The sequence below is a fragment of the Sciurus carolinensis genome, chromosome 11 (genome assembly GCF_902686445.1).
Source record: "Sciurus carolinensis chromosome 11, mSciCar1.2, whole genome shotgun sequence".
In the NCBI taxonomy this organism is placed as follows: domain Eukaryota; kingdom Metazoa; phylum Chordata; class Mammalia; order Rodentia; family Sciuridae; genus Sciurus; species Sciurus carolinensis.
In genome coordinates this window covers 113,372,135-113,396,134 of record NC_062223.1, presented here as the reverse complement: position 1 = coordinate 113,396,134, position 24,000 = coordinate 113,372,135, and the positions used below count along the sequence as shown (strand labels likewise).

At 45.9% G+C, this 24,000-nt stretch overlaps 1 protein-coding gene across 1 annotated transcript in view; it reads left to right on the top strand.

The window, feature by feature from the left end:
• The first annotated feature begins 553 nt into the window (after positions 1-553).
• Tmprss5 (transmembrane serine protease 5) overlaps positions 554-24,000 on the top strand; it is an 89,461-nt gene continuing 66,014 nt past the window's right edge. Inside the window, exons 1-11 of the mRNA XM_047517529.1 lie at positions 554-641; positions 963-1,061; positions 1,596-1,718; positions 3,441-3,576; positions 3,955-4,068; positions 5,481-5,524; positions 6,199-6,361; positions 7,340-7,518; positions 9,140-9,238; positions 9,683-9,825; positions 10,080-10,232. Of these exons, the coding sequence (XP_047373485.1) occupies positions 566-641; positions 963-1,061; positions 1,596-1,718; positions 3,441-3,576; positions 3,955-4,068; positions 5,481-5,524; positions 6,199-6,361; positions 7,340-7,518; positions 9,140-9,238; positions 9,683-9,825; positions 10,080-10,232 (1,329 nt within the window). The 5' untranslated portion in view covers positions 554-565. The remainder of the gene's footprint in view (positions 642-962; positions 1,062-1,595; positions 1,719-3,440; positions 3,577-3,954; positions 4,069-5,480; positions 5,525-6,198; positions 6,362-7,339; positions 7,519-9,139; positions 9,239-9,682; positions 9,826-10,079; positions 10,233-24,000) is intronic.

The window sequence follows — 24,000 nt, the reverse complement described above, 5'->3', positions numbered from 1 at the left end:
ACTACAAATATTTTTAGGCAGTGGTGGAGTGGGTCCATGCTTACTTCCTCAATTTCCTACAGTATCCCCCATAGTGACCTGTGCACTTGGGCTAAAAAATATTTTCTGAATGAATGAAGGGAAGGGTGGATACAGGTAGGAGAGACTCCTTTCTCTTTGAGACAGGAAGAATGAAGGAGGGTGGGATTTTGAAGCCTGGGCTGGGATGTTGAGGAATCTCAGCAGATGCCTTGATGCTTATGGGAGGTAAGACCAGGGAAAGGTTTATCAGGAGTGTGGGCTTTGATGTGACCAAGTCTGGATTCAAAAATTCACTCTGATACTCAGGGCTTTGTGAGAGTGAGATGGGTGGAGTTAGGGGCTCCAGGAGTGCAGAGAGGGCCTGGAGGGAACCTATGGGGAGGCCCCCAAAAGGATAAAGGTTTGTAGGCAGCAGCAGGGTTATGACCAGGATTAGAGTGTGCACTTGGAGTGGGCTGAGGCTTTTCTCTGCAGTCCTTGATGTGGGGATCCTGGGATCTGACAACTATTTCCCCAGAGCCTGATGCTGGATGATCAAGTACCTATGGAAGTTCAGTGCGCAGAGGAGGGCCCAGCAATTGCGATCTCCACAGCAGAGCCAGGAGACCAGCCACAGTCCAGTAGGCCAGACTGGGGAATGACAGGGTGGGGGCAGTGAAGGGTAATCCTCCTATATTACCTTTCTTCTCCTTGGGTCAGCACCACATCGATGGTGAGAGAGTATATACTCTTTATCCCCACTTGCTTTTGCTTCCTGTTTCCCGTATGGGAGGGTTGAGTGGGACCTGGTGACTTCAGGGATAAGGGCCCTGCCCTTACCCATTCCAGGTTCAGGGAGCAGGGGGTGGGCTCCTGTTGGGAGCTTGGTGTGTGTCTCAGGGTGGAGTAAAGTTGGCTGGCAGGAGTTGGGAACACAGAGAGCCCTCTGTCCTCTTCTACAGTCTCTGAGGTGGGACGTTGGTGCTCTGTGAGACACGGCTGTGCGGTCATGGGAGTCCTGGGGCTGCTGGCTGGTGCGGGTCTCGGTTCATGGCTCCTAGGTCAGTGCTGGGGCCCTTCTGTGGTCTGGGAGGGACAAAGACAGGATCTGGGGGAAGCTGGAAGGGAGAAGTAGGTGCTGAGCAGACATTATTGGCAGCTGGAATGAGCACCTTCCTCAGCTTCTCTGTGTAGACAGCAAAGGGAGAAGGGGTGAAATATAGCAGAATGAATTTAGGCTCCATGTGGAGAAGAATGTTTAGTTTTACTTCAAGGAGAAGTGTCCTGAATTACCTGAATGGATGATCTGGGGTAGCCCTAGTCAGCCTTTTTCTAGAAAACTTTTCCATGAGAAAGAAAGAGACACAGAAAGACAAAAAGAGAGCCAGACAGAGACAGAGAAAGACAGAGACAGAGCATTGTGCCTCTTCTCTGAAGGTTGGGTAGGGGGCGCCTAAAAGCAGGTGGTGGAGAAGGAGTCCCCAGATCCAGGTCTGCCTCTGCAGCAGGAGTGTCTTGTCCTGTGCCTCCACAATGGAAATTCCTTCTCTTTCCCCAGCTCTTCTCTGTAAGCTTCTTTTTGTTCTTCTCTAAAGTACTATATCTGTGGCCAACTGCCTCTCAGCCCATTTCCGGGACCTTGCAGGATGAGGAGATGATGTTGAACTGCTCAGGGGCCAGCAGTGAGGAAGTTCTGCTCCCCTCACTTCCCAAAGCAGGTAGGCCACACTTCTGAGTCTAAAAGTTACCCCCTCTCCACTCAGCCCAGGGCCCTTTACATCTCTAGAATCCCCCTTCCAGGAGCAGGAGGACCCAAATAAAGGACTGTCAGTTCAATGCCACCATCTGCCTCTCTCTCCTCTGTGTGAGGGTGGTAACAAGGTCTAGCCTTGTAGCACTGATCTCTGATTTGGGACTTTTGGACCTCCCTAGGGAGTAACCCGATCTCTTGCTGGGGCATGGTCAGAAGCCCAGACTGGAAGGCACAGTGAGCAGGGGAAGAAGAGCTAGATGTTTGTAGGTAGGGGTTTGGTGTATGACCAGCATGGTCACCTAGGTATCTAGGGATATCTCTCCACATCATTCCCTGACCCTCTCTGACCTTTGTTTTCCTTCCAGGTAGGAACATGATGCTGCTCAGAGCCTGGGGGTTGGAATAAATCATGGAAGTTAGAATAAGGTTGGATTCTTTCTTTTGCTAACTGCATGACCTTGGGTACATTATTACTTTGAGCTTCCATTTCTCTGAAAGAAGGAAAAAAATTTACTGCAGTCCAGGTGTGGTAGTGCACACCTATAATTCTAGCAACTTGGGAGGACGAGGCAGAAGGATAGTGAGTTCAAAGCCAGCCTCAGCAACTTAGTGAGGCCCTGAGCAACTTAGTGAGAACTTGGCTCAGAGTGAAAAATAAAAAGGGCTGGAGATAATGCTCAGTGGTTAGGAACCCCTAGGTTTAATCCTTGGTACCAATATATATAAATATACACACATACACACACTGTGTGTGTGTGTGTGTGTGTGTGTGTGTGTGTGTGTATTTACTGCACAAAGCTACAAGAAGAACAATCTAATATACAAAAAGAGCTTAGTTGAGAGGCTGTGCAGCCTGCTTGGGTTGCCATATAAAGTACCACAGACTGGGTGGCTTAACCTACAATTAATTCTCTTACCATTCTGGAAGTTCAAATGCGAGGTATTAATAATTTGTTTTTTAGTGCATATTCTCTTCCTGGCTTGAGATGGCTGCCTTTTTGCTGTGTCCTCCTGGGACCTTTCTTCTAATTTGCTAGGACATAGAGAAAGAAAGTAAGCAAGAGTACACTTAGGTGTCTCTTTCTGTTCTTAAGAGGATACCAGCTCCATCAGATCAGGGCCCACTCTGATGACCTCATTTAATTTTAATTACATACTTCAAGGCCCTATCTCCAATTATAGTCACGTTGGAAGTTGGAACTTCAACACAGGAACTGTGAGAACACATTTCAGTCCTTAACAGCTTGATGAAAGCAGATGCTCAATAAGTGATAACTATTATTTTCATGGGATTTGAGATCTAAAGACCTGAACTTAGAGTCCTTGTGTCCATCATTTGTTGATTTTGTGATCTTGGATGAGTTGCTTCACCTCTGTGCCTTATTTCCCTCTGCAGAATATGAAGGGCGGTAATAGTTATTGCACAGAGCTGCCATGATGAGTGATGGATAGAGCACCTTCCAAAGCACACAGTTAAACATAAAACACACAAATGGAAAATCTCAACAAATAGGGATTATATTGTTTTTAGGGTTGGCCCAATACATGGGGGAATAGGGAGCTTGACATGGGGTGACTTGGATGATCACAGAGGCATCTTTGAGTCCCACAGGGCTCCAGGTCCTTTCCTCTGTCCCACCCCTGTCCCTGAAGCAGGTGGGATATTGTTTTCATGCTGTGGTTTTAGTATCTTTCAGAATAAATAATGAAGACTTCTTGCTGGAAGTGCAGGTGAGAGCCAGGCCAGACTGGCTCCTAGTCTGCCATGATGGCTGGAACCCTTCCCTGGGTATGAGGATCTGCCAGAGCCTTGGGCATCTCAGGTAATAGAAGCCAGACCTGGAGCCTGGGGAGGTGGAGAGCTACCTGGTGGGTGGGAGAACTGGAATTGGACACCTCTGTTTGTCTGTCATCATCAAAGTGCTCAGCAAATAGCAAGTGGTCACTGTGATCATCTTCTAGCCTTTGGGCATGATGGTGCCCTGGATATTTCTCTCCTTTGAGTTTTGTTGCTTTTTTTTTTTTTTTTCTGTTTTCTTTTAGCATCACAGCTTTTTAACAAATGTAACTCTCAGAAATCATTGTCATAGTCACTATACTAGTTGAGTGTCTTGTGCACATTCCAGTTGTGATTAACCGGCATCTCTCCCATTGCAGTTTAAAGCTCATTTTCTCCCATTCTATTCCCTTCTTCTGCCAAGACTTACTCACCACAAGGGAGTCAACCTGTCTGACATCAAGCTCAACAGCTCCCAGGAGTTTGCTCAGCTCTCTCCTAGGCTGGGGGGCCTCCTGGAGGAGGTGTGGCAGACCAGGTAGGGTTTCTGAGGTTAGGTGAGTGGGGCCCCTTACTTCCTGGTAGGCAGTCCAGAAAAATCTCCTTTCAGGGGATCCTGGTGGTGTGGTCATTGGCAGTGTAAGGAGGAGAACAGAGGAATGTTTCCCAGTCAGAAATTATAAACCTAGTTCACATGGGCCCTGCCCATCACAGCTGCCATATACTATTTGTCTCTCACAAGGAATGCAGGGTTGGTTATTGTTATCATAGAACTTGGAATGTTACTCTTATCCCCTTTTACTGAGTCTCAATGAGGTTAAAAATCTTGTCCAAGGTCTCATAACCAATAAATATCCAGGCCAAGAGTCTTGAAACTAGGCCTCTCTCTAAGCTGACTGATCTCTCAATGCTGCTACATTTTATTTGGATAATTCTGGAGTCTTTTGGAGAGAGATGGTTGAGTGGTTCTGGTTAAGAGCTGCTTGGGGCCTCAAGTGTGTCCAAGAGAAGAGGCTTGGGAATGGAGCAGGCTCTTCCCCAAACCCTGAGGGTGGTTCGGTGTGATTGGGCACAAGCTGAGAGGCCTTTGCCCCTGCCTGGGCTTCCTCTGGGCAGTTTCAGGCTGCCTAGAAACTTCCTGGGCTGGAGGGTTAGGCTCTCCTTTACTGCTCTGAAGCCTTCTCATCCTTGACCCACTTCTCATCCTTGTGCTCTGAGACCCCTCTTGTCCAACTTCATTTAAAGGGGCCATCCTCAGGAATATATTGGAGGCAGGAGGGCCTGACCAACTCCCTGTCTTAGATTACTGAATGGGCAAGTGGATGTGGGGGTGGGACTGATTCCTCCAGGACAGCAGGATGGCTGTGGATTTGGGAAATTAGAATCTAAGAGGACCAGGCCTTGGGCTGCAGGAGGAAAGAGATGAGTAAAGAAAGAGAAGAGCATTTGGGTTTAAAAGGAATTAAGGCTTATGCTAAGAGAGAGACAGGAAAGAGGAGAATAAGAATACAAATATGCAGAGCCCAGAAAGGACCTGAGACAGAGAACAAAGTGAACCTGGGAAGGAGCACAGGGAAAAAGGTTCTATTCACTCATCCACTCAATATCCATTCATTCATCCACTGAATATGTGTTTATTCAGGGCCACTTAGTGGAAACAGCTGGACTTTCTCATCTATAAATAACCCATTTGTAAATTTGGGCCTTGCCCAAATTGATCCTCAAGGACCTTGAAAGCTTTCTGTTACCTCTGGAAGACTGGGCAGAATGTGTGCTGGGAACTGCTTACAAGGTATTTGGGTGGAGGCAGGAAGAGAACAGTGGTATTCTTAAGGCTGTGTCTACATGACAGCCCTAAGAACTTTTCACCAACACTCCTTCCTCCATGCCCTGGGTAAGTATAGCCTTGGGTTGGCCCTGTCCAGCTTTTTGCTGGTACCTATTTTGCAGGGACAACTGCACTTCTGGTCAAGTTGTTTCCCTCAAATGCTCTGGTGAGTCACGTCCTGGACCTAGGAAAGTGACGTGAGAGAAAGGAGTTTCCCTGCTATTCCAAGTATGGAAGAGCCCTGTGGAGAGGCTCAGTTGTGTCTGGGTGGAGGGTCCTGGCCTGTGTGCCCAATCATATGCTGGGCTCCTTCCTGCAGGTAAAGTCTACCCAAACAAAGCCCCTTTAGTCTTCTATCATGGCCCCCAACGAGACACTGTGCTGATTGATAATGTTCCTACTTCACTATTCCACTGTATTGGCCTCTAGCATTCACTGTCCCTTTCTTCTGAAGAACCTGAAAGGTGGAATTGTTATTGGCCACTGAGAAATTTATTAGTAGTTCCAGGAGACTAAGGGTGGATAGTGAATAGGGGCCAAATGGGAAAACAGTCTGTGGGGGTCCTATCACCTATCTTCCCATCCATCTAGCCACATATCCATTGGACTTGCACATGTTCATCCATATAATGATACTTTGAGCACTATTGTGGAATGGACATTAGGGTTCCATAGATCCCACAAACATGGTTCCTTCTCTCAGAAAGCCCACAACCTGGGTAACCAACATTCCTATCTTCCTGTCCCTCCTACTCAGGACCAGGAATAATAAGTGAACTGTTCACACTGTCTCTCAGGCACTTGGCTCTTGCTTTCTGTCTCACCCTTCTCTGTTGGCAGAGTGTGGGACAAGGCCTCTGGCTTCCCGGATAGTTGGTGGGCATGCTGTAGCTCTTGGGCGCTGGCCGTGGCAGGCCAGTGTGACCCTTGGCTCCCGGCACACATGTGGGGGCTCTGTACTGGCGCCCCACTGGGTGGTGACTGCTGCACACTGCATACACAGGCAAGTCTTGGGGGCTGCTGGGGAGGTGAGGGTCTCAGTTGTCTTTTCTGTTTGTTTCGCATAAAATGTCCCCGCATAGCTGCTGCCTCCAGGTATCCATTACAAGTGGGCAAGTGTGGTATTCTCCCTGTTCAGTGCCAAATTCAGCTCTGCACAAATAGCAGTAATCAGACAAAGATTGGTTCTTTATATTCACACAGTTTTTAAGTTTCTAAGATGCTTTCACATTCACAGCACCCTGTGCTTCTTAATGTTTATCACCACTGTAATTAAATCATTTTTCATGTAATTACTTATTGAATGTCTTTCCCTTGTAGACTGGAAGCTCCAGGAGAGCAGGAACTCTTGGTTTCATTTATCACTAAAAATTCCTTTGTAGATTTCTCCATTACTGTGTCCTCAGGACCTAAAACAGTCCCTGGAATATAGTAGGTGCTTAATAAATATTAGTTGGAGGGACGAACAAATGAATGATGAATGGATGAGCTCTTTGATCCTCTTCTCTTGGTGGTGGGCAAGGCAGAGAGTATAAGCTCCATTTTACAATGAGGAAAATGATGTTAGAGAGGGAAGAACCTCTCTCAGGATCACACACAGTGAGTGGACAGACAGGACTGAGGGAAGTTTTTCTGACCTAGCTTGGACTTTCCATATCACACAAGGCCCTTCACTGTCAAGCCTGAAGGGGGATTATACAGGAGAGAGGGAGTGAGTGGTGGTTGCAGATGACTCATAGTATCTTGTTTCTCTGTCCATCAGCCATTAAGTACCTGTTAGGCACCTACTGCATGTCTAAGGTCTTGCAAACTGCTAGGGTGATACTAAAAGACATGAACCTTGGGTCCCAGGAACTTGGAGGTTTGTGACAGTAGCCCCTTCTAATGACCTCTCTGGTCAACTTCTTCCACCCACTACCTTACTTATGTCTACCTCCTCTGTCATTTCTTTCCATGGGCTCAGCATGGTCCCTGTGTGTAGTTTCAGGTTGTTCCGCCTATCCAGCTGGCGGGTTCATGCAGGACTGGTCAGCCACAGCACCATTAAGCCACATCAAGGGTCTATGGTGGAGAAGATCATCTCCCACCCCCTCTACAGTGCCCAAAGTCATGACTATGATGTTGCCCTTCTGCGTCTCCGGATACCACTCAATTTCTCAGGTGAGAGGCCCTGGCCTTGGGACTAGCAGGCTAGGGTCTGTAGTGAGAGAGGAGCAGGGACAGGGTGGCAGGAGAGGCTGATTGATTTCTAGGGTTGTCCTCCTAGCAATGTAAACTACAAAACATGTCATTTGCTCTGGATCATAGTGACTTTTGCAATCTTCTGGACCTGAAATTGTACCAACTCTTGAACAGGCTCTTTTGGGGACAGAAATTCAGGCCTTCTTCATAGCAGGACATGCTGATGGAATTTGCTTTGAGGTTCCAAGCAGGGCTTTACAGCTGCCTCATTCACCAATAGACTACTCCACCACTTTTCCCAGGTTGGTCCCAGGTTCCAGCCATTTTGTGACATTTTAAAGAAATTTACTTTTCCAAATATCCTTCCTCTCAGTATTTGTAACAACCCTGGCAGGTAGGTGAAACAGGTATATACAGACAAGGACATTGATGTTCTGGGAAGGAAGTGACTTTTTCCAAGGTCACATGAGAAACTGTTCTAACTCCAAAGCCAGGACTTCTCCTGCCATAGCATCTGCCATAGAAGGGTGAGCCCAGGCTGTAGTTGTCCCAGCAACTGTTCCCCCAACATACTCCTGCACATGGACACTTCCCTACAAATACACACTTATAGAAACACAAGTGTGCACTGGGTCGCATGCGCAGACACACCTGTGCATTCACACTTTCTCATGCACAGACATGATTACCCTTATGTTTGTGTCATTCACATGCCCATGCAAACTTATATACACAGCACTCCTCCTTCCCATCATCATCTGCAGCCTTGGATTTCCCAAACAACAGTGGTTGCTGTACACATTTCACGAACCTTATACATATGGGTACTATTGCTCAATAGTCAATGTTTCTAAATTCACTTAAATAAATGTATTTTAGAGGAAAAACTACTAACTGGAGAACCTATAATACTATAGATAGTAAACATGAAAATATAGTGTGGAAACAAACTGGTGTGTAAATTCTGGTGAAAACAAACTGGTGGGTTGTTGGAGTCCTCTGTAGGGGTTGTTGGACCAGGGCCTGCTCTCCTCTGTTCAGGTGGGAGATTGACAGCATTGAGAGACCTACAGACTAGCACCAGACAGAGTCTTTCTCCTTGTTACAATAAGAGGTACTGAAAGAGAATTGAAAAGGAAATAGTTCTCTTCCCAAGCAGATTGAGTGTTTATGAAATGGCACATCTACATACTACCTAAAATCATGTTTGGCTCCACCCATAGGATGTGTCATGTACTTTTGAAAATACTGCCCCAGGAAGGATCAGACACCCTGGGAAAAGCCCAAACTGGGTCCTTGCTAGAAATTTTGTACCCAGGGCCAGAGGTGTTTCCATCCTCCCTTGATTCCCAGGTGGAGGATGGACAGCAAGTTCATTGCCTACCTCTAGAGGGCACCATGCACACTGCTGTTTGCACATTGCTTCCTAAAGAGTCACCCCCAGGGTGGGACTGTGCCAGGCCCATACAGCCCTACATGAAGCCTGGTGGAGGCAAGGCACCAGGACTGTTGGGAAGAGGGATGAAGAGGATCTTTGCCCAGGATCTGCTAGAGGGAAACTGAGCCTGAATCGGGACCAGGACCATGTGCCTCTCCACAGACACTGTGGGCGCTGTGTGCTTGCCAGCTGAGGAGCAGCATTTTCCAAGGGGCTCGCAGTGCTGGGTGTCTGGCTGGGGCCACACCGACCCCAGCCATAGTGAGTTAATTCCAAGGGCCCTCAGTGCAAAAGGGGTGGGGTGAGGCGTCGTTCTCCAAGGGGAAGCACTCCACTTTCCCTGGCCACATGGCAGTGCCAGCCCATTCCCCTGGCATCACCAGTGGCCAGTCCTGGGGAATCCAGTCTCTCCTGCCTGGGCCTCTCTGGGGAGAACAAGTCCAGGACTTCTTACTCCCTCTCCCCTTGTCCCAAGAGTACCATGGCCTCAGCATTTGGTGTATATGTGAGTTCTCCTTCTCCTCTCCTCATTTCTAGCCCCCAAATCTTCTAGACCCCTGTACCCTTGTCCTGGTCCACAATTCCTGTCCTGGGCTCCCCTTTTTGAGTCTCCATGCCTCTGGGACCATTAACTCTTCCCCTTTTGCTTCTCTGCCTTACTGGCCTTGCTTGGTACCCTGCAGTCTTTCTTGGTGTCTTCCACAGCCCACAGCTCAGACACCCTGCAGGACACAGTGGTACCCCTGCTCAGCACCCAGCTCTGCAACAGCTCCTGCATATACAGCGGGGCCCTCACCCCCCGCATGCTGTGTGCTGGCTACCTGGACGGGAGGGCTGACGCATGCCAGGTCTGGTCTGTGGTGGAGGGAGGGGATGGGGGCCTGCTGCAACTTAGTCCCTGGTCTGCATATGTTGGTAGCATGAGACAGCCTCTAAGAGGAATGCTTATGCTAAGGGATTATGGAGGGGGAGGCCAGCAGTATCCTAGCAGGAAGCAGAAAGTTCTGGGAAGGAGAGTCCATTCCTTATGGGGATCTGGTTCCTCTCCATCAGGAAGGTCTGACTGTCTATTTTTCTGTGTCTCCGTGTCTGGATTCCTCAGGGAGACAGTGGGGGCCCCTTAGTTTGCCCAGATGGGGGCAAATGGCACCTTGTGGGCGTGGTCAGCTGGGGTCGTGGTTGTGCAGAGCCCAATCACCCAGGCGTCTATGCCAAGGTGGCTGAGTTCCTGGACTGGATCCACGATACTGTGCAGGTGAGTATTGGGGCAGTGCTGGGGCTGTGAGGCTTGTAAAGGACCTGCCCCTTGGACATGTGAGCCTCACCCCTTAAGCCTGGGCCCTGCTAAGAGCAGAAGAGGGGGCTAGGGAACATTCTCCAGAAGTGAGGAGGAAGAAGTGATGTTTATACCAAGAAATCCATTGGATTTCTATTAATTTAAGTGTTAACTGGGTAAGAGTAGATTTGAGTTTGCAGCCTAGATCTGCCATTTCCTGGGTGACTTTTGCCAAGTTCCTACCCTTCGTAAACCTCAATGATCTGGTCATAGCCATCCTGGCTATGTTATATGCCACTCTGATGATTAAAGGAGATGAGACCTGTCAATGACTGTACAGTGCTAGGCTTAGGGTAAGTGATCCATAGTGTTATTAATGTACTTATGCATTATTGTCATTCAGCCCTAGTTCTAAGGCATTTTAAGTGACTGCATTGCCTACACTATGGAGAGAGCTCAGCACTTAGCAGCTTGGGTTCTTCATCTAATTAAATTCTTGTGTGACACTAGGCTTCATCTGTTCAGTGAGGGGGCCAAGTTCAATAGTGTATATCAAAGCACAGTATTTGTGTTAAATATAATGGCAAGGGTGTAATAATGAAAACCATCTTTTCTCCAAGGTCGAGCATAGAAGCAGATGGTAGATAATACACTTTAGAGTTTCAGGGGATGTATATGTCCATCTTCTCTTTCAAACCTTCCAAAAATTCTAGAGTCCCAGATACTTTTAGTCTCATGTGATAGAAGTAGAAATCAAGGTTCTTAATGGTTAAGTGAGTCGCTAAGATAAAAGTGACTTGGCTAGTGTGTGGTGGAGCATGCTGGGAATCTAGCCTCTTTCTGTTTTGGTTCAGGACTTCCTGCACTAAGTCCCATTGTTTGCTGCAGTCTCACACACACACCAGTATCATGTCTCCTGTGCTCTTTGGCAGGTCCACTAGCTGGAGAAGAAACAGCCTCCATGGATGCAGGAGTGGATCTCCTACCACTGCACACACGACATCACTGCCCACAGGCCAGCAGCCTGGCCACTTGGCCTCTCCTCTCAGGCCATGATTTCTAGTCCCTTTTTCTCATCAAAGTGGCTCCATGACAGGAAAGAGTCTGGGGTTGGGTTGGGAATGGGGGGAGGGGGAACTAAGACTGAGGAGGTTGAGGGGAGATATAGAAGAAGCTGCTGGAAGCAGCTGGTGGCCTTCCCTTCTGCCCTATCCTCTCTTCAGCCCTGTGTACATATTTGGGAGAGGATACTCAGGGTGCTCCTAGTCCTGCCTTCTCCCTGTGCCCTCAGGTGGGCTAAGTGCCTCCCTAGAGGATCCCTTGGTTCAGGAGTTCCCGGGGAGAAGGGATCAAAGCTGAATTGCCCAGTGTAAGCCCATAGGACTCAGGATCCTCTCCACTCCTCTCTTGTCTCACCTGTTCTCATCTAGCTCTGGTGGGCCCTGCATGGGGCAGAGGCACTGTAAAACAAGGAGGTTGGAATTGGAAACTAGCATATGGTTTTAAGATGACAGTTCTGTGAACTGGTCTAAAGAGTTCTGTTATTAAATTGAAGTTGTGTTTGGCCCTTGGCCACCCAGCTTTCCCCCAGCCCCCTCATTTGTAAGTTATGGGATAGAAATACAATTTTGCTCTCATACATTTTCTTTTTTTTTTTCTTTCTTTCTTTTTTCTCTCTTTTCTTTCTTTCTTTCTTTCTTTCTTTCTTTCTTTCTTTCTTTCTTTCTTTCTTTCTTTCTTTCTTTCTTTCTTTCCTCCTCCTTCTCCTCCTCCTCCTCCTTCTCCTCCTCCTCCTCCTTCTCCTCCTCCTCCTCCTCCTTCTCCTCCTCCTCCTCCTCCTTCTCCTCCTCCTCCTCCTCCTTCTCCTCCTCCTCCTCCTCCTTCTCCTCCTCCTTCTTTCTCTCTCTGTCTGTACGGGGATTAAACCCAGGGGTACTTTACCACTGAGCTACATTTCCAGTCCATTTTATTTTTAATTTTGAGACAGTCTCACTAAATTGTCCAGGCTGGACTTGAACTTGTGATCCTCCTGTCTTAGTCTCCTGAGTCACTGAGATTACAGATGTGTATCACCATGCTGGGCTCATACATGGTTTTTGAACATTTGATATTGACTCCTGTTCATCTACTCTAGAATTTTGGCAGATGCCTAATTTTTTAATTCTTTAAATTCGATAAATCTTCATCATGCTTTACGGTGAAAAACTCCAACTGTCCAGGGTCTCTGCAGCTTTGAGTCTGATAATATTAAGTTGGTGCTCTCTTAGGGAAAGTTTGACTTCCCTGCAGAGCCCATCTCTCTTCCTTAGTTAGCTCTTGTTTCAGAACTGGGCCTTTTGGCTTGGGGAAATTGCTTTCTGAGTTTATGCCCAGTTAGCATTTTCCTGGCAAAACTTCTCCTGTACATTCTCCTCTTTAGCAATTAAAATGCAATTGGCATCTTGTTTCCAAAAACTGCAATGAATTTTTTATCATGCCTTACCCAAGGAAATGCAATTAACATTTAGTAATAATGGAACTTTGTGAGTTTATCAGCACATTTTTTTGAGAGTAGTACAAATGATTCTCCCTTCCTGGAGGGTCTGCTCCCTTTACATGAAGTACACTAAAATAGAGGGACCTCCATTTACTGTCATCTTTATTACCTGGGGAAGAGGTTGCAGAACCAGCTGTCAACTTACAAGACCAACAAAGGAGAGGTTCTGGTGGGTGGCAAAATACCTCTAGGCTAGAGCTTGAAGTCAGCATTTACTACCGGGCTCTTTTAGGTCCCCACCAGGAGGCAGTAAGAGGGCCACAGGTCCCCTGGGCAGGGAGGAGTCAGCAGCAAATCCATCAACTATGATCTTTTCAGTTTTTCTAATGCCAACCATAAACATTTGCTTATTTAAAAGAAAGGGGTTTATTATTACTGTTATTGTAATAATCAGACCTTTCAACAATCTGTACATTTGAAAGTACTCTTTATAGTTTTTGTTAACTGTTCATGTGTGGGATCTCCAAATATCTATGTGAAAAAGATATTATTATTATTGTCCCCATATTACAGTAAAAATTTTTGTTTAGGGATTAAAGACCACCCTAAAGACCACCCAGCTAGGAAGTATCAGAACTAGGATGTGAACTGTGGGTCTTCTTGCTCTAAAACCATGTCACTGTCTTACACATGAATGAGTAAGATGGACCAGTATTCACAGAAGTGTAGAACTGGAAGGTATTTGATCAGATCACCTGGCCTAGCCACCTGCCTACCATAATTCATTGCATCACCACCTTGTATAGGTTAAGTAATGGAAACCCAGGAAATTAAAATCCCAGAGACCCTCCTCAGGAAACATTCTAGGAAATTTGCACTTTTCCCTGAGATTCAAGACCTAACTTAAATCTTATAAATTACTATCTTCCAAAAGAGCACTGGAAAGAGTACCCTCACTGGAATTTGCTAGTAGTGATACCTTGCGTACAGAAGTTCCCAGTGGCTTTTGCTAAGCTGCCAATCAGATCTCTAGACCCTGAAGCTCTCATTTCCCTTTGTTAGCATCTGCTAGACAGCTTCTACAATGTGAAGAGGAGTGGCCTGCATTGGCTCTGTTCCTGTGGGCCAGTTGCTGGAATGTAGGGGTGGAAGTAGTGGCAAGGAAGGATGGAAAGATTCAGGTCCAGAGAGGTATTAATGGGGACCAGCTGGGTTTCCAGCTGTGCTAAGTAAGCTCTGTAGGGAATTCAGAAGTAGGAAAACTGACTGTCTTATTGGAGCTATGAGACTTATTTGCAATAAATTATTAGTGGCTGCCCAGGCATGAAGCTGAATGGGGAGGTAGTAATTGCTAGGGAAGCTCCAAGGGCCTATTGTTGAATGAACAGGGCTTTTTTTTTGTATGGGGCACCTGTGCTCTTCTCCCCAAGGATTCAGCACCCCACCTGCCTGGGCAGTAATGTGGAGCTTCCCGAGACTTCCCAAGAAGGTGGTTCTTGGTCACCAGGTCATGGGAGAAGCCCTTCTCTCTTCTACTTTTCCATGCTTGTGGGGGTCTCAAGGATTCCATGGAATGCAGACACTCTCTCCTCATGACATCTTCTGTGGATCTTGCTTTTCCTAGAAGCATTGCTGGGAAGAAGGGGATAGCTCTGCCTTCCCTGGGGACATTTATCAAGCTCTTTCTGCATTTTCTTTTTGGAGGTGCTGGGAACATTCACAATAGGACAAACTCTAAATGCTAAAAACTGGTGCAAAAGGTGTCAGGAGTTGTTTTCTTCAGTCCCTCTGTTGTTTTGTTTTGGGTTTCTCTTCTGCTTTGTCCTGGTCATGCTGGCTACAGAAGGAGAATCCACCTTCACCTGCCCCCTTCTAGCCTCCTCTCAGTATCCCTCTGTACCTCCTTGTTAGAGACACCAAAGTGAACTCTGGGTTTACCTTGCTTATCTTACTTTCAGGACTCTGCTTCTTTCAGGACTCTGCTAAACTGACTGGAGCCTCATGTTGTTACTGTTTGTGTCTTAAATTCTTCCACCTCCAGGAAGTCTCCTAGGGAAGTAGGGAGGGAGTGACTTCTCACTCCTGAGGGGCGAGGCTGATCTTCCCCACATACTCCAAGGATGGGAAAAGGAGAGGCAGGCATGCCAGTATTTCCTGGGATTTCAGCAGGTTGGAACTCTTCAGGAAGATCTGTGGAAGATTTTTAGCAGGAGTTGGTGCTGGAGTGGACCAAATTGGATAAGAATGGAGAAAGAAGTTCCTCCACTAATGTGCCTCTCTCAGAATAGCATGTGGACTCCAATAAGGCAGAAACTTGCCCAGGACTGGGTTTATCCTCTAAACTTTCTCCCTTCCAGGGAAACTCTGGCCATAGAATCTAATTTCTGACAGGGTTGCATCTAGGTCTCTAGTCACATAGGAATGTATTTGTGTTAGTCAGCTTTTCATTGCTGTGACCAAAATAGTGGACAAGAACAACTTAGAGGAGGAAAAGTTTAATTTTGGCTCCTGGTTTCAGAGGTTCAATTCACAAGTTGTCAGACTTCATTGCTCTGGGCCCAAGAAGACATAGAACATCATGGTGGAAGGTCATGGTGGAGGAAAGCTGGCCATCTCTTGGCATCCAAGAAGCAAGAGAGAGAGAGCGGGGATAGGGGGAAGGAGAAAGAGAGAGAGAGAGAGAGAGAGAGAGAGAGAGAGAGAGAGAGAGAGAGAGAGAGAGAGAGAGAGAAACAAGATATATAAACTCTAAAAGCATGCCCCCAGTGACCTACTTCTTCCAACCACACGCTACCTGCCTTCAGTTACCATCCTGTAAAGTAGTAATCCTTTCAAATTATTAATCCATCAAATTATTAATTCATTGATTAGGTTAGTTCTCATAATCTAATTGTTTTAGCTCTGAATATTCTTGCATTAACACATGAGCATTTTGGGGAGACAATATAGCCAAACTATAACTGTGTTACCCCAAGATGAGCTAATGACTCTGTCTCCCTGGATTTGGGTCTTTTACTTGTCAAATTAGAGATCTAAGCAAGGTGGTTTTCATGGGACTTACCCCATCAGATTAACTTCAGTTCAAAACTCCTTTGCCTTCTGAGATGTCTGCCCCACCACTGCCAATGTAGACACCCTTTGAGAGGACCCTGTTCCCATGACAGACTCAAAGAAACCACCTTGCTTATGACTTCACAGGATTACAGGCTTCTTGCCCCCAAAGTCTTCCTTCTAGATCCCTGGGAGGAATAGACACCAGGCAGAAGATTTTAAATCCCCATCCTCTTCTGCCCAGCATTTGTACACTGGGCAAAGGGTTCAAGGAACAGGTTGAGCCCCTTGATCTGACAGTTTACTCAGTTTCTCCCCAGCTCACTTCTTGACATCCCAGGCTCTGTGTGGGGGTCTCATGGGTCCTAGTTCCCCAAAGGCAGCTTCCCACAAAGACCACAAACACTTTCTTCCCATTTCCCTTGATAGTTCCTAGGCTGGCTATGAGAGCCCTCTCCACTCTCTACCCTGTATAAGATAGAACAGTGAGGACAGTTTTAGACTAGTGAAACCATTAGCAGATACCTGGGGTCAAAGTCACATGCCAGGCTCAGGAAAGGAGAATCATTTTCCACAGTCCCTCAGGGTGACCCATCTTCCTAGTTTGCTCAGAACTATGCTGATTTTAATACTTGAAGACCCCCTATCTCAGGAAACTCTTCATTCCTGGGCAAACCAGGACAGTGGGTCACCCTGAGCCCATTGCCTCTCTCTCTTCAGTATAAAAGGCAAACCACAGTTCCCCCCAGCCTCTTCCCAAAGTTCTTCAATCTTATCCAGCTCATGGGAACCTTCCAGGGAAGAGGAAAGTCCTGGGAGTTCCTGAGGTCTGGATCGTTTTACAAAAACAGCACATCAGTGAGTACTGTCTTGACCTTGTGGCCCTTATGGAAAGAGTCCATTTTTCTGCAGAGCTCTCAGTTGACCTGTTTGTTTCTTCTTCCCTACAGTGGTTCCTGAGTCTGCAACCAGGATGGCCCTGCTTTATCACCTAATGTTTTAAGCAAATAGCCTGACCCTCCTGGGCCAGAAACTCTCTGACAGTTGAGGGGAGACTAGGAAGGTGAGATAGAGATAATGCCATTCCAGGAATCCATGAATATTGATTTCCCAGTTTCCCCAGGTCTCACTGATTTCTGGTCCTGGGCTCAGCATGTAACAGGTGCTAGATGAGAGTAGTTGAATCCTTGAGGAGGAGGAGGAAGGTGCCTGCTGCTCCCATAGGAGCTGAATAGGCCTCTTCCCCTGGCCTCTGCTTTCCAGAAGTAATCAGAGAGGAGCACAGAAGAGACTGCCAGATTGCTAGAGCCCATAGGGATTTTGTGGGGTTTGTTTTTCCTCAGCTTCGTCTGCAGAAGTGAGGCCATGAATAAAAGAATGAGCAAAGATTTACTGTTCCCACACCTTGGCAGTGAGCTCTGTATTTGTACAGTAGATACAGAGAGGAGAGGCTAGAACAGGTGGGAAGGAAAGTAAGATTTGTGCAAGGTCTCTTTCAGGAACCCCAGGGTAGCACATAAGGTAAGCCTGGAAGGAGTGTATTTAGGCCAATTCTCCAACTGCCAGAGGCCAGAATGCACCCCTCAACCTTCCCCATGTATGAGGTGGAACAGTACACAGGGCTTTGGGCCAGCAGAACCATTAGCAGAGAGCTGGTCTGAGAGTTTCTTTACCCAGTGGCTGGTGGTGGGTTGACAGTGTGCTGCCAAAGGGGCCCCAAAAGATAAGGTTCCGGGGTAGGTTTATCATTCATGGTCTTCATAATGGGCATATCCAGGAATGACTTTTATTTTGGCCTGGTCTGGTGTGGGCCTGGGTGGGCCTGGGTTGGGATTGTGACTTAGAACTTTGCAGCTGAATGTGACCTTGGACAGGGTCTAGTGTCATCTCCTCATGTATGTCCAAGTCTACACAACCCATATTTTGGTGATATTGCACTTCTCCAAAGGCCTTAAAGATGGGTGTAGAGGCAATCCAAACTTGTGATGGGAGGTAGCAGAAGAGGGGGAACACTCAGGGGCTGGGAAGGCCCTGGGAGAAGATTCAATCCATGTTGTGTGTGTATGTGTGTGCATGCTTGCGAGTGGGTTTGTGGGAAACCTGAAGGGCCTGAAGAAGAGGAGGGTAGGGGAGAAGTTTGAGGAGACTGAGGTAATTCTGTACAGAATTTCTCCTCTATGAAAAAGGAAGATCTGATTTCAGCCAGTTTCCCTGTGCAGTGCCCCCACCTCTTTAGCCATCCCCTTCATAGACAATGTCAGGAAAATTCTCATACAGAGTACTACACTTCTTCCTCACCAAAAATATCCTCATCCTTCAGGGGTGACCATGCTATGACTGCTACCATCCCCCACCACACACACACACATGCAGTGCCTCAGTTCTTTAGCTGGAAGGCATGAACATGAAGAATTAATTGTGATGGTCTTATAGAAGGAACACAGACCTACAACAGCAGGTGTGTGTGTATGTGTGTAGGTGAGTCATTTCTCCGTGGCGACTTCTGACTTTTAACATCTTTCTCTCAAGATGTTTAGCATTTGTAAGGCATGGGGCAAGAGTGGATGGAGGCCCACAGACCACATGTCTGAACAGCTAAAATACATCAGGCTAACACATTTTTAAATTAAAAATATTCTATCCTCTTACTATAACAAACACATCCTTATAAAGATATGGAAGGCCAGATTCAAATTTCAAATTCTCGAATCCTTGGATTTCTGCCCTGGAGCATGGTGGATGGGGAGTGTTGGTTTGTGCTTACATTTTCTTTCCATCCATGACCCATCATCTCCTACAAGGGGCCTTCTGTGCAACCATGGATACCCGCTTCTGCTTAGGGGTATACTCCCCAGGCGGGTTTGCCCTAAGTGGGAAGAGGCCTGTGGAGCCTCTGGGAGCAGGTTCAGGGCCACTGGATTTTATGGTCTAGAAGAGGGGACATATGCTCTGGGTGGGCACAAGGCCTCAGCCCTGTGAACTTCTTCCCTTAGGGAGGGTCTGGTCAAAAAGGGATCAGGACAGTAGGGTGGGACCAGGGTTAGACAAATGAGGCACCTGAGGGGCAAAAGGGCAGACCAGTTCCTGCCACATCCTGATCTTGGCCCTGAAGGGCAGAGCTGTGTCAAGTGAGTAGTTCACAGTAAGAAGTGTTTCTCTGGTCTGGTCTTTATGGGGGCTGATCTTTATTTTGGTCCATGAGGCAAGACATAAGACAGAAAGAGATCTCTCTCTTGTGAACCCCAAAAGTACCATAAAGCATCCTTTGATCACATTAAAAGGGTCTCTATCTTTACATCAGCCCTGGGCTTATTTTCAGTGGAAAAATACCCAAAGTGATTCATTATGATCCCCACTCACGTGGCTTCCTGGAATTGAAATGAGATAAACACTGAGAAAAACTCTAGCATACAAATAGATTGCATTCCAGAATTCTAATAGAGCAGACTTCAATAAAAATTGAGGTGAGTCAAAGCTAATTAGGAAAAACGGATGTGTAGGGGTCAAGGAAAAGCTGTGGGAGAGGAGCTGGGATGAGTCCACATGCAGTTTGAAGAGACCTGGATTAAACTAAGTTGTCATCAGGGATGCTCATAAAAAGTGCAGTAAATGTGAGAGCAACCCAGGGATCTAGGCTGGATGTGGAGCATGTCAGTCAGGTATTAAATTGTTCCATGTGTGGGGGGCGTTTGTGAGAGACTGGGTGAGGAGGAGAGAAGGGTGATTTCCACTTGAAAGCCGGGTTCCAAAGTGGACTCTATTGCTTGTTTATCATCATCTAGTGACTTTGCTGAGTTTCTCTTTTTTCCTTTATATAATAGGACTGATAATATATGCCTGACTTAACTTGCAGGTGGGAAGATTGTCTTGGTTCATTTTCTGTAACTATATCAGAATAATTGAGATTGGGTGATTTATAAAGCAAAGGAATTTATCTGGATCATGGTCTTGGACACTGAAAAATACAAGGTGGACGCGTGGAACCTAGTGAACTCCTTCTTGCTGTGTTAGCCTATGGTGGAAGGTAGAAGGGCAAAATAGAACTCGTAGCCTTAAACCCTTTTCCACTGGCATTAACCCATTCACTAGGGTGGAACATTCATGACCTAAACATCTCCCAACACTGTTGCTCTGAGGATTAAGTTTCCAACACATGATTTTGGGGGGAACATTCAAACCACAGCAAAGACCAGGTCAAATAAAGTAGCAAGAAGTGTTTGGAGGTAGTGTGAAGCTAGGCAAATATACAGTGGTATGGCTTCCAACTTGTACTGAAAAATCTGCCAGCTGTCTTGTTTATCCAAGCAAAGCCCATTTATTAAATGTCTGTCTCCTTGGTGCCACCCCACCTGTGCCTTGAACACAGGAACTGAATAAAATAGCGCCACCTTCTGGGTCTCACCACCTAGCTGGAAACAGACACTGAAGAGTGGCTATGTGTGTTATTTGCTGTAAAAGCACAGGTATGGACTATTTTGAAAGAATCCACCATAATTACTTTACAGCCATTTGCAGATACAACCATTTTCTTGTTGACAGGAAAGAATCGACATGGTAAATGTGGAAATTTTCCACTTATTATCAGCATGTAATGTTTTAAGAAAACCAATAGAGGCAAATGGCATTTCGATTGTAATCTCAGAAGTGTTTCCTTACCAACATATTTGCCCAGAATAAAAATCCTAAGACAAAACACTGCCTCTAATTCATGATAGGGCAGGCTTTGGTGGAATCATTTTTAATGGCTAAGATCCTCCTGTATCACAGTAAACCCCCCTCCCAAATTGTGCATGCTTGCACATACATACACACAAACACTCAATGGTAGGTAAAATTGGGCTACAGAGGGGACAGATCCGACCCTCAGTGGAATCCTGGATTTATCCTTTGATGTCTGTAGGTCTCATCTATAAAATAGGAGTAATAATGCCTCATAATTGTTAGTGTTGTGGATCTGAAATGGAATCAAAAGTATTATTATTGTGAAAGAGCAAGGACTAGCAAAGTCACAGGCAACCTGGAGACGCAGCTTTATCTGGAAGGACAGTGTCTATACTTCTGGGAGGTGTGCAGGTCTGGTGTGGGAGGCATGGCCATTCTGTCCTCCTACTTCTGACCTTCCTTTTCTCCTCTTCCTCCTTTCCTCTCTTCTTTCGATATTACTGAACTTTGTATGAATGGTGAATGATGTTGTTTTGATGAAGGTGGTATTAGGGGCTATGTATCCAATTACAGAGTTATATCAGTTTCACTACTCAGTCTATTTCTAGATTTTGGTTGATTGCCTAGCACCAAGAGATTCCTATATGGTTAAGTAGTTGCAAATAACACTGGCTTTTTCACAGCTTGACTTTTAGTCTCAAGACACTTTTAATTAAAAAGTGCTTTCAGAGACCTGCTTAAAAATGAGTTAATTTGGCAGCCCAGGTTAATGGGCTGGTGGTCTTTATGAATCAAAAGTGGTTTATAACACACTTTCATTATGGTTTAGATGGTAAAAATGTATTTTAAATGAAATTAAAGTCAAATATTTGAGAAATCCCAAACCATCTATGGAAACTGAAGGCAATCAAGAGTGAAGGGAATGATGCTCCTTATTTGAGTCAGTCATTCCCTGGGGGACAGCAGCTGGCCTTCATCATGGCAGACTTCAGCAGTGTGGGTGTTGAGAGGAGCTTCTTGTAGAACTGGAAGGAGTAGGAGAGGTGACTACGTTGAGCTTGTCTTTTCTAGGGACAGCATGAGGGATTTATATAATCTTAATAATTGTCTGATCTGACGTGAACACTGGAGAACACAAATTGTTCCTGATATCAGGATACTTGAAGACCCCATATCCATCTGGAAACCCCTGACTGTGTACTCCTGTGGAATCTCCACATATTCAAAAATCAACTGTTGTGGTTGTGTCCTCTAAGAGTTAATATGTTGGAAATGTAATCCCAAATTCATAAGTGCATGGGACTTTGAAGGTGACCTTTGGGAGGTAATTAAGCTTGGTTGAGATAATGAGGGTGGGCCCCTCCCCCATGATGGCATTAGTGACTTTAAAAGAGGAAAGTATGCTCACTTTATCTTGTCATATGATGCCCTCTGCTATGCCTTGCAGCATGAGGCCCTCTACAGATGCCGAGTAGATACCACCACCATGCTCTAGCATTTTCCAGGCTCCAGAATAAACTTTTATTCTTCACAAATCACCTGGTCTCAGGTATTTTGTTACTGCAACAGAAAACAGACTAAGATTCTCACCAAGAAGAGAATGGCAATAGTTTCTTTTATTGAGTACTTACTGTATGTTGGGCATTGCTTTATATTTTATATGCAATGACTTTTAACAGCTTTAATGTCTTTGCAACAGCTGTATGAGATATTTCGTACTATTATTTTCATGTTACAGATGAGAAAACTGAATCACAAAGAGGTTAAATGTCTTGCCCAAATCACACAGCAGAGGTGGAATTTGAATCCAGCAGTTCGACTCTACCGCTCCAGTTCCTAATAACTGCTCTATTCTGCCTCTTCACAGTAAGAGTTTATTTTAAACCCCTGAAGTCAAATATCTTTTGCTTAGGAATGAATACTGCATTTTGTCCTTTAATTTTTCCCAATAATGCTCCCAGTGCTAGCGGTAGAACATGGATTCTTATGATAAAGTTTGGGAGGGGAATTCAGTAGAAATTGTGCAATCTGAAATGCAAATGGGGAGAATATTTAACATACATATGATTTTTTTGAAGTGTACTTGTTGGAGCTGAGCTTGAGTCATCTGTGGTCTGGGTGATGCTATCAGGTGCCTCTGAAGAGGCAGTCTCTGTTTTTATCTTCTAATTCTAAGATCCACGGTACTAAGAGGATGGGGAAAAGGACAGATCTGAAACAGAGAGGGTGACGGGATGCTGGGGCTCTGGGTGAGGCGTGATTCTGGCTTCTAAATCCTTTTCAAACTCACTTTTATCTGGTATTAGTCCTTCCAAGTAAAGAAAAGCAGTCCAGTAAGACTGCAATGAAGGTAGGAATTTAAAAAGTATGAGGAGACTAGAATGAAAGTGACTTGGCAAAGTAGTGAAAATGACAGCAGGGGAGGGGTAGCCATTGCAAAAGCAGTCTATTAAGAGAAGTTCCTAGGAGGCCAGCTGGATTCCCTCAAGAACGAACACTAAGCTGAGCAGACTGAGTAAATGAAGATGCATCCTTCAGGGATGCTCTGATTGGCAGGGGCAACACATTCTAGAATCAGGTCATGGTTGGGGTGAAGGCTGACATGTTTGTCTCATAGTGGCCACCCACCCTTTGAAGTCAGAAAGAATTTATTTCAGGATTAACAAAAGGAATCTCCTGCTGGGAGCAATTTTATGGAGCTTGTTATTACCTTTGGTGTTCAAGCCACAAAATGTAAATGGCATCAAGAAAAGATTTAATGAGTTCTTGGAGACTGAAGATAGAAAGGGCTTATGAAAGGAAGTCAGGAAGCTCAGGGAAGGTGCCCAACCTTGTGGAATCTCACAGTGAAGTTCAGCATGCCTCTTTGCAGCTCTCTAGCACCAATACATGCCCAATGTTCAAAGTTATGATTTCCAAGTGACCCTCAAAGATGCTGAGCCGTCCCATACCTAGAACTGGGGTTTAATTTGAGCATTATGCCAGAATCTAATACCCTTTACTCAAAGCTCACAAACCTCAAGTTCTAGTTCCAGGTGTGTGTGGGGGTCCTGCCAGGTCTTCACATATGTCTCTGAATGCACATATAGCTTCTATCCATGTGGCCCATCCATCACCATCACACAGAAGAATAAGGACAGACTAGTGATTTGGGGGCAGCTCCTTTGTATCAGGCACCAAGCCAGGTGTGTTACATAGGTTGGTTCACTGAATCTTTAAAAAACCTTGGGAGGGCTGGTCTGTTTTCCTCTGTGTAAATGAGGAATCTAGGGCTCAAAGAGCTTAAGGAACATGGTCACATTGCTAGTAAAGGGGAAGGTGGTGTTCATGTCCACATTTTTCTTATTCCAAAATCTATGCTCTTCACTACTTCTGCCATCTAACAGAAGGTAAGAAGTTGCTTGGAAGCCCAAGAACAGTGTCTCCCAGCAGCATGGAGGCCCAACTATTTCCCATGGCAGTCAGAGATTCTAAATTCTTGCCCTGACATTAGGAGAGTTATTTGACCTTTCTAAACCTCAGTTTCCAACATAAATAAAATGGGAATAATATCCTTTT